Consider the following 10,912-nt stretch of genomic DNA (forward strand, 5'->3'; position numbering starts at 1 on the left):
TTGCATCTCCCTCCCTCCCACCCTCCCTATCCCACCCCTCTAGGTGGTCACAAAGCACCCAGCTGATCTCCCTGTGCTATGCGGCTGCTTCCCACTAGCTATCTATTTTACATTTGGTAGTGTATATATGTCCATGACACTCTCTCACCCTGTCACATCTCACCCCTCCCCCTCCCCATATCCTCAAGTCCCATGTGTTTTATAATTTGAATAAAGTTTTGTTTTATTTGTGTTTGCTTTTGCGAAAGAAATACTGTATATTAGGCATAGATAGTGTTACTGTCCCTGCCCATGAGTGTGTGACATCCCCAAATTAGCCCTATCATGCCCTAGATAGAGTTCTGAAGGTTGAACATGGACTTGGGAGAAGCAGATAGGCCACCAAAGGCTGGCTGAAATGTTGGCTCTTGTTCGTTCCAGGGCCCTACCTTTTTCGTTTCCAGCAGGCTTCAGCCAAAGCTCTGAAGAGTCAGTCCCACCTATAGAAATTCCCTGAGAATGCATTTTACTGCAGCCCTAACACTTCCCTTTTGATCTTCTCCACAGCTTTCCATGAAGTCTCAGTTTACCCAAAAAAGGAGCTTCCCTTCTTTATTCTCTTTACTGCTGGATTGTGTTCCTTCACAGCCATGCTGGCCCTTCTGACACATCAGTTCCCGGAACTTATGGGGGTCTTTGCAAAAGCTGTGAGTATTTGCCAAGGGGGAGGCTGCAGGCAAGGGGCAGGGAAAGTCAAGAGAAGCGGCATAAGAGAAACAGGGGAGTGTTGTGTAGAAGTGGATGTGCTTGTATTGATCCTTCGCATACTGTTTAATCTTCATTATCATCAGTGAGATCAAGGGTTGAGGATCAGAATGAGAAAGTGTAGCTTGTTTGTTACTGCATGCCTTGCCTATTTCACAGACACAAAAATTCTCAGCAGTTCCCCTAAAAAATGCATGAGGTCTAAAAGAATTAAAGAATTAAGGGAATCCTAGCAAATGAAAAATACTTGGGAGATTATTCAGTTTTGTATAAATTGAATGACATCATTTCTAATCTTTAGATATTGTAGGTCTTTCCTTCAAGAAGGATAGAATTTACATTTTCAAAGATGATTTAAATTTAAAAAGTTTTAATGTCTACAAATTAAATGGCTTGTTTGGGGAATGAACTGAGAGGGTGTGAAGGGTGTGTAGTATTAAGAAGTATACAGATATGATATTTAGAAGTATGGAAATCCATTAAGGGTCTTTACAGAGGGTTATGGAGAAGAGCTTTAATAAGAAAAGCCATCTGCATTGACAACCAAGAACCATTGTTTCCTTGATGAAAACTGACCATTTCAGCCTGCACATGCAGTGAGGATAAGTTTACTGATTTTGCCACAAAGGAGTTTCACACAGAAGGAATAAGGAAAAGAATATCAATTGTTTCCCTGGAACTCCATTCTGATTTCAAGGCGAGTGGAGTCAGAAAGGATGATTTCTAACTTGGCTGGGTTGATTTAATCCCTTTCCAGATGATTGACATTTTCTGCTCGGCAGAGTTCAGGGACTGGAATTGCAAGAGTATTTTCATGCGTGTTGAAGATGAACTGGAAATCCCACCGGCACCTCAATCTCATCATTTTCAAAACTGAACTCATCACCCTTCTTCCCCCACCACCAAAACTGCTCCTCCTCCTGTATTCCTGATCTCCACCAGTGGCACTGACATCCACCCAGTTGCTCAAGCCAGAAACTCGGCAGCCCTCCCAAACTCTTCCCTCTCTCACTCCTTATATCCTGTCTGTCTTGGCTTTCACAGTCTGTCGGCTCTAACCTCCTGAGCCACTAGGCATTCGGTAAATGTAATTCACCTCTTCTTCCCTTCCTTCTTCTCCCATGGCTGTCTCTTAGTTTGGATCTTTGTGGTTTCTTGCCTGGACACCTGCAAGAGTCTTAACTGGTCTCCTTGCTTCCAGTCTTATCCTCTGCCAGTATTTCTTTCATACTGACACAAGAATGATCTTTCTAAATTGCAAGTCTGAGCATGTCACTTCCCTGCTTGAATTTCTCCAGTAGTTTCCCACCAGCATCAGGATAAAGTCCCAGATGTTTAGCATGGCATACAAGGTCCTTTATGGTCTGGCCCTTGCTTGCCTCTTCAGCCTCATCTCTCTCCCAACTCTTGCAGAGACGCTGCTCTTGGGCCACAGTGAATTACTCACCATTCCCAGATGCTTTTGTGCGCCTCGGTGCCTTTGCACGTACTGTTTGCTCTGCATGGAATGCCCTTCCCCATTACCATCAGCACTTGTCCAGTCTACTAACGCCTCTTCATTCTTTTATACTCAGCTTCCTTTCTAAGTTTCTCCTAAGCTGAGTTAGATGTTTCTCCTCTCAGCTCCCACAGTATTCCATGAATACCTATATTACGTTTATTGTACTGTATTATAATTGTTAAAAACGTGTCTGACCCCCTTGTAGAATGTGAGCTCTTTGCGAGCAGGACTGTGTCTTCCTCATCTCTGTATCCCCAAAGCTTTGCACAGTGCCTTGCACGTAGTAGGTTTTCAATAAATGATTATTAAATAAATAAATGGTAGTGGTTTCTGCAGAAAGAATCACTGTAAAAAATTAGATACAGCTAAAAAATTAAATACAGAGTTGAAAGGGACCTTAAATTGCCTTCAACAGTAACTTGATGAAGGTCATTTAGACTCATCTGGAATACTTTTAGCGATGGAGTGTTCACCTGTTCAACATGGAAGCCCATTTCAGTACTGGATCACTCAGAACTCTTCTTGATACTGATAAAATCTGCCTTCCTTTAATTTCCACTTATTTCCTATTCTACTCTCCAAAACTATAGTGAACAACTCTACTTCCTCTTGCAATTTCTTGAGGCAACTAATATATTCATGGCCACCTCTCACCTCTAACTTACTACCTTCTCTTTTCTTCAGGCAGAATGTCTTCAATTTCCTTAAGTCTTCTGTACATGATATGATTCCTGAACCCAGTATCACCCAAGCTGCCTCCTTGGATGCTCCCTAGTTTATGGGCCTATGCTATTCATTATTTGCTTCTATTCCCAAGCCAAGCTCTGAGTTAAAGCAGTTACCAAAAGTCCGAGTAGATTAGAGTGTCATGTAATAAAATTTAAAATAAGAATACATTTACAACATTAGACAATGTCATTCTTCATTGAACTAACAAGCAGCTCTTGGTGGGAATTTAGGATCAGGACAGTGATTCTCAGCACCTAGTGTGCACGAAATTCACCTGGCTCTACCACCGGAAGTTCAGAGTCTTGAGTGTTAGCACCCGGGAATCTGCGTTTTTAAACAAGCCCCGCCCCCCACCGATTCTAAGGATGGGGGTTGAAGACCATTTCCTTTAAAGAACACCGGTCTCAAAAAAGCCAGCCTTTGAGCAGCCGTTGGCAGGTGCGTGGTGCGACGTCAGAGCTGTTGAGGTGACAGGTTTCTAGGAACCAGCAGTTTCACCCTGGCTGCTCCTTGAAATCATCTAGGGAGCTTAAAAATGACAGGTGCCTGATCTCCCAATCCTGGGGACTCTGACTTAGTTGGTCTGGGATGCAGCCTGGGCATCTGAGTTTTCAGATGCCCCCCTAGTGATTTGGGTGTGCAGCCAGGGCTGAGAGCCCCTGTACTGAATAAAGTAACTGCCTGAAACTGCGTCACCCGGGGAGAGGGCTGGGAGGAATGGAGGGTAGTACATAGAATACGACTGGGTGTTCTCTAGGTAAGGCTGTGTAGCCTCCAGAATATCACAGAGATGTGTTCGTTATGGATATTAGACCAAGGGCCACTATCCTCATTTAATGTTTCCAAAGCTTTGCTTTTGAGTCAAGGACCAAATGATTAAATAAAATATAAATTTGCCTTTATGGTCCTCATATTTTATACTCTACCAAGGTGTGGTAGTTTGGTCAGCTACTCATAGTTTTCAAAAGTAGTTTAGATAAATTTGCTTTTAAACCTCTGTCTGGAGGATCACATTCATCTTGCCCTTCATTAAGGTTTAGCAGTACTAAAACGTCTGGAGAGATTTCATGGGGAAGGAAGATGGATGGCCTGAAGGAGACAAGCCCCATCTCCCTCCTCCTCCCCCCCCCCCCCACTGCTCCAGAGTCTTCTCTACATTTTCACTCTTGTCACTTCATCAGGCCCCTCGTGAAGCCCCCCACAGGTTATCACAGCCGCCCTATAGGCTGCCTGCAACCATTTGCAGCTTGTGAAAATGATTTTCTCAGACCTCGCCTGAGATAATGTCCCTGGGATAATGACTCAGTAGATGGAGAGAGATTGCACTGCCACCCGCCAGGCTGCGTGCAGCTTGGGAACTCTCCAGTGTGTTTACATGTTGATATGCAGCCAGTAAGGAAGCCCGCAGCCAAGTGTGAGCCACTGGAAAATAGTAAAATGAGAGGCTTCAACTCTCCCTGCCTAATCTAATCTACCTCAATGACTTAGGACTAACTCTTCCTAGAATGTTTGGTTACCAAGATAAGGTTGCTCATATAAATAAGTGATCATTCCAAACCCAGCCCCTCACAGAATGTGGGAAGGTCAGCATTCTGACCTCTTCTGTTTGAAGGGCCCTGTCTTTCCTCCTCTGGTCTCTCTCCTTCCCTGAGATCCAGCCCCCTGACTGCTGACTCTTGTCTTCAACTTATAGGCCCTGACCTCTTTGAAGTCTGATATTGATTACAGTGAAATGTCAATTGTCTGATTGCAGTAGGGCACCTGGAACTTATTCAGATAAGCAGAGGCGTTTCAAATGTTAACGAAGCATGTTTTGAGCCATGACCTTCTTCTAAATAATGGTGTTTCGGGAAAAGGAGAATCAGGCCATTGAAGTGTCGCTCTCTCTTTTTTATTAGTTCAATTGCTTTTTCTCACCACAAGACACTGATTGAATTATGGTGCATTTTGGATGGTGTATGTCTGCCCCCAGGACAGAAGTTTTGGACATTGAGATAGATGAGCTTTTCCAGGGTTGCCTGGTGTTGCTCATTCAGACTTAACTTTTCAGGCAATAAAATTTCCCAGGTCCCTAAGCGAAACTGTTGTTTCTCTATGTGCATTGGTTGAGTCTTTGGCCAGAAAGTGTTGGCTGATTTTCAAACGTGCAAAGAAGTACCAGTGAGCATCCTAAGTAAGCAAAGCATGTTCCACCAAACTTTTTTTGTTTAATACCTCCTGATGAAAGCCACTGACCTTTGTCTGGTTACTAAATGAAAAGGGCTTAACGGTTTCAGGCGCCCCATTACATTGCTGCTCCTTCCTGTGGGTGAGGGATGGGGAGGGGGACTCGGAGAGGGCTGCTAAGGAGGAAGGTAACCTAGTAACAAAGGGTGCACATCGCAACTGGGGTGCTGCGAGAGAATTAGGATCTCTAGGAAAGGGTTCAAGGCATTCTTTTCTCGATTGTCCCAAGGATAGAACATTCTAGATATGAGGGAGAGCAGTAAATGATCACATACATGGGAAGTATTAGGATTTAATTCTCTTGTGGAACCTGGTCAAGAAGCACAGGTGTGTCCAGGGGGGCAGGGCTCACTGCATCTTGCTGCGCAGGGTGGAAAGCGGGGCATTTACAGACCACAAACTGGGCGAGGCCTGCCACTTAATTTCCAGAGGCCTCCCTTTTACGCTTTTTATCGAAGTCAGATCAGTGACCAAAACTAAGCAAACAGACAGTCCTTTATTTTGAACCAGCTTTGTAACAACATCTCCATTCATTCTGCTACCCAAGCTGAGGCTCCCTGGTGTCCCCCCATTTAGTGTATGAAGTCGCCCAGGGCGTAGACTTTGAGCGATTCCTATCATCTAACCACACTGGCTCACGCTTATGCATCACTTGTTCCCACCTCAGTCACAACTTTGGTGGTTATAAATCTGTTTTGGATTAGGTTTGCAGGATATGATAACTTCACCAGCAAAATCACCTTGTTCACTGGGCCTCATCTTCCAGCCACTGTCAGGATGTCAGGATCCTTGGTTCATCCAGACTACTTTTTATGGAGCTGAGTATTATAGGCAAATGCTGTGTGTTATGGAGCCATGACAATCTCTGATTACAAACAAATGAATAAATGTTATGTATAAATATTTTTAATTCTACAGTGTTATCATGTCGGTCTGATACCATCAGTAGACTTGTTCCGTGTCATCCTCTTAGAACTAGGATTTTACAAACTCTTGCAGAGGCAGCTTGGGCGGTAATTACTCATTCCTGGGCCTAGTATCTCCCACAGTGCCTTCCAGCTGCATCCAGCTCTAGACTGAAAAGGACAGACAGTCCATTAAGTAGGGTGAGCATCCCATGTGGTACTGTGCACCCAACAAATGATGATTTCAGAAGGTTGCCAGGTGTTGCCCTACATCTAACACCCACTTGCGGGAAGAGCCATCCTACCTTCACTCAAGTACTAACGTGGCTGCCTTTTTCTTAACTGCAAGTTCCTTAACAGCCTGGCACTCAAGGCACTCCCCAGAGTTATTCTAGTTGCTTTTGAACTCTACCTCCATCTCTTCTAGTCATACCAGCTGCTTTCCCCTTTCTTCCAGCTGTTTATTGAGCCTGGAAGGCCCACCTGCTCACATTTCTTTCCTTACCATTCTTACCCCATCTCTGTCTTTTCATACCCCAGCCATCCACTGGGGACTATTTCAGTCACCTCATTTTCAGTTTTTCCTGTTCCTTTCGACAAAATGGATTCTCTCCCTTTCCCGAACCTTCCTGGTGCTTTGTTTGTGCGTCTATCTTCTACTCTATCGTGGTCTACCTGGTATTGTTACTTTGCTGGGTACAGGTCTTAGTGGCTCCCTTCCCCCACCGCCTAGGCTTTGAGCTTCCTGACAGTGGGACTTTTGTCCTAGACGCTTTTATATCTCACCCAGTACTTAAGTGCCTTACTGAGTAAATATATTCAATTGATGTAAAAGATGCAGTACAGAGAAGGGTTCCAAACCTTATACTCTCTCGAGTTTTCGTTACACAAATCTTGCACTTGATGGTCCTGCCATAATGTGGTACAGGCCTTCCCAGTTTGCATTCTACTGGTTCTTTAAAAAAAAAAGAAGAAGAAGAAGAAGAAGAAGAAGGAAAGATTCTGAGGTCATGTAAATTTGGGAAACTTGCCTACCACACCCCTTCTTGAGGATCCGCAATCCATAGAACATATGACAGTAGAGGAAACTGTTTTAACTTCACTACGTGCAGGTCTACTAACTTGTCTGGCCTCAGACCATGTTCCCCCTCTGCGTATGTACTCACGTCCTACAGCACGCTTCTGTGGGAAATTCTTGGTGGTGTAGACTGTGCTGTGCTATGGGCAAGGGATTGGGAAAAAGGACTCCACAGTACAAGAACCAGACATTGAACCCTAGTGAGACGATACTTTGGTTCTGAACAGAGAGCAAGGAAACCCATCCAAACACCCCTCTTGTGCCTGGTTGGGTTAGGGCACCTCTTCTGCCAGATGCTGGATGGCTTGTGGAGGGAGGCTGATCCTTCATGAGAACATAGTCAGAACAGACTTGAGATTACGTTAAATGAGTCTCAGGCAAGGCGCCTGACTTTCTTAAAAGGCACAGATAATAAGCATTATTCTCTACATGAAAAACAGAAAGGAATTCAGTAACCAAATGAAAGAGATCCCAAAGCTCTCCTCAGAGCAGCACCTTTTCCACAAGGACGTGTCGTCCATGGACTGGCCAGCTTGCTGCCCTCCCCAAGGCTCCCATGATGCTCACCACTAAGCAGGTAGTTGAGAAAAGAACATGGGCTGCAGATGTTTGGGAGACAATAGGATCCCAAAGCAATTCACAACCATACAACAAACTGGACTTTTTTTGTTGTTGTTGCCTTTTCCACTTAAAGTTCTATAACTAGGCAAGCAGGTGGAGAAGTTGTCACCATTTTTTTAACTCTTCTGCTCACTTGCCACCCATCTGTCAGTCCCTTTTGATGGCACTGGTCATCTCCATGGGCAGCCCTCAGATCCTGAAGGCTGGTTGGAAGGCCTCACAACTGTGGGCAGCTGTCAGAGGAGTGAAGGGCCTGTCAGCCAACACTTCTCCCCCTCATCCATCAGAGCCAGGGGGGCGGGTGCAGAAGCTGGAAAGTAGGTTTGTTCGTCAACCAATGTTTCCTACAAACATAAATATGAAATCGTAGCCTTTGGAAACTTTTTATAATGCAGAGACTTAAGATGCAAGCATGAGTTGGAGAGGTTCATTTTGTAGTCTTGAACAAGATTTTTCCTGACTTCTGTGCTTTTCTGGTTTGTTCGCAGTTCCTCAGCACTTTGTTTGCCCCCTTAAACTTTGTCATGGAGAAAGTGGAAAGCATCCTCCCATCCAGTCTATGGCACCAGCTGACTCGGATCTAGGGAAGCCCACCCGTTCTTCCACTCACCTCACCCAGCGGGCTGCCACCATCTCTTCGTGCCAACTCCTCGTGGACTGCAAGAAAGCATGACTTTGAAGAAGGGAAGCCGTTCCGAGATTTTAAAACCTTCATGGACTGTCTGTTCCATATTAAAAGCTGTTTTTGTTGTACAAAATTCATTGATGTTCGGTTCTATTATATTTTGCTTTCAGAAAAGAAAAAAGTCAAAAATAAACTTTTGTGTATTGCAACAACCAGTTGTGTCTTCCAACCCTAAAATTGTTGGTGTCCAAATAAACCTACAGGTTACATTTAATTTACTAAGGCCCCAAATCTGCTCAGTGCCACACGGTGGTTTTCTATGCTAGTGGAACTCCTTTCACCAGGCCCTCAGCACCCCTACGGTTGGTGGCTTAGAAAACAGACTCTCTTTGGCTAAAAAGTGCCATCTTTTTCAGCCCCAAACTGTATGTCCTCATAGGCTAAATGCACAAAAGAAATTTCCAGCATGAATGACAGGAAGCATGAATGAAACGAAATGTATGTGCCATCCCAGGTGGTTCCAATTCAGAGACTCTACTCATGGAATAGAACTCAGCACTGTGGTTCTAGGAATCATTTTACTTCTGCTTTCTGAAAACTTGTTGTGAGAAGAAAAGTTCTGATGAGAGCTACAGAGCCAATAGTCTATTGTAGGACCTGACCACTTTCAACATTGCCATTTTTTAAATGTTTTCTCATAAGGGTCATTTTTTTTTTATCATGTTTGCATTCCTGAGGCTTGCATGTGAGCGTTCTTTGAGTGTTTTCATGATCTGAACCAAAGTGGTCGTTTGTCTTCACCATCTTCGAAAGCCTTCTACATGAGTCACACCTGCCAAGCATCTCTTTTTTTTTTTCCTTTAACATCTTTATTGGAGTATAATTGCTTTACAATGGTGTGTTAGTTTCTGCTTTATAACAAAGTGAATCAGCTATACATATACATATAACCCCATATCTCCTCCCTCCTGCGTCTCCTTCCCACCCTCCCTATCCCACCCATCTAGGTGGTCACAAAACACCAAGCTGATCACCCTGTGCTATGCAGCTGCTTCCCACTAGCTATCTAATTTACATTTCGTAGTGCATATATGTCCATGCCACTCTCTCACTTCGTCCCAACTTACCCTTCCTCCCACCCCGTGTCCTCAAGTCCATTCTCTACATCTGCATCTTTATTCCTGTCCTGTCCCTAGGTTCTTTCATAACCATTTTGTTTTGTTTTGTTTTGTTTTTAGATTCCATATATTATGTGTTAGCATACGGTATTTGTTTTTCTCTTTCTGACGTACTTCACTCTGTATGACAGACTGTAGGTCCATCCATCTCACTACAAATAACCCAATTTCATTTCTTTTTACGGTTGAGTAATATTCCACTGTATATATGTGCCACATCTTCTTTATCCATTCATCTGTCGATGGACACTTAGGTTGCTTCCATGTCCTGGCTATTATAAATAGAGCTGCAATGAACATCGTGGTACATGACTCTTTTTGAATTATGGTTTTCTCAGGGTCTATGCCCAGTAATGGGATTCTTAGGTCGTATGGTAGTTCTATTTTTAGTTTTTTAAGGAACCTCCATACTGTTCTCCATAGTGGCTGTATCAATTTACATTCCCACCAACAGTGCAAGAGGGTTCCCTTTTCTCCACACCCTCTCCGGCATTTATTGTTTGTAGATTTTTTGATGATGGCCATTTTGACCAGTGTGAGGTGATACCAATTGTAGTTTTGATTTGTATTTCTCTAATGATTAGTGATGTTGAGCATTCTTTCATGTGTTTGTTGGCAATCTGTATATCTTCTTTGGAGAAATGTCTATTTAGGTCTTCTGCCCATTTTTGGATTGGGTTGTTTGGTTTTTTGATATTGAGCTGCATGAGCTGCTTATATTATTTTGGAGATTAATCCTTTGTCAGTTGTTTCATTTGCAAATATTTTCTCCCATTCTGAGGGTTGTCTTTTCGTCTTGTTTATGGCTTCCTTTGCTGTGCAAAAGCTTTTAAGTTTCATTAGGTCCCATTTGTTTATTTTTGTTTTTATTTCCATTTCTCTAGGAGGTGGGTCCAAAAGGATCTTGCTGTGATGTATGTCATAGAGTGTTCTGCCTATGTTTTCCTCTAAGAGTTTGATAGTGTCTGGCCTTACATTTAGGTTTTTAATCCATTTTGAGTTTATTTTTGTATATGGTGTTAGGGAGTGTTCTAATTTCATTCTTTTACATGTAGCTGTCCAGTTGTCCCAGCACCACTTATTGAAGAGGCTGTCTTTTCTCCATTGTATAACCTTGCCTCCTTTATAAAAAATAAGGTGACCATATGTGCGTGGGTTTATCTCTGGGCTTTCTATCCTGTTTCATTGATCTATATTTCTGTTTTTGTGCCAGTACCATACTGTCTTGATTACTGTAGCTTTGTAGTATAGTGTGAAGTCAGGGAGCCTGATTCCTCCAGCTCTGTTTTTCTTTCTCAAGATTGC

The 10,912-nt window shown here is 43.4% G+C and overlaps 1 protein-coding gene across 4 annotated transcripts in view; it reads left to right on the top strand.

Annotated features, from left to right (window-relative positions):
• ST7 (suppression of tumorigenicity 7) overlaps positions 1-8,573 on the top strand; it is a 260,059-nt gene extending 251,486 nt beyond the window's left edge. For 2 of the 4 annotated variants that reach the window (XM_061197969.1, XM_061197971.1), the window contains 2 exons: positions 547-686; positions 8,293-8,573. In XM_061197969.1, the coding sequence (XP_061053952.1) occupies positions 547-686; positions 8,293-8,388 (236 nt within the window). In that variant the 3' untranslated portion in view covers positions 8,389-8,573. Of the gene's footprint in view, positions 1-546; positions 687-1,501; positions 2,528-8,292 lie in introns of those variants that run through there. The other 2 variants (XM_061197968.1, XM_061197970.1) reach the window with 1 other exon arrangement.
• The last annotated feature ends 2,339 nt before the right edge of the window (positions 8,574-10,912 follow it).

This window comes from Eubalaena glacialis, chromosome 8, assembly GCF_028564815.1.
Source record: "Eubalaena glacialis isolate mEubGla1 chromosome 8, mEubGla1.1.hap2.+ XY, whole genome shotgun sequence".
Classification (NCBI taxonomy): domain Eukaryota; kingdom Metazoa; phylum Chordata; class Mammalia; order Artiodactyla; family Balaenidae; genus Eubalaena; species Eubalaena glacialis.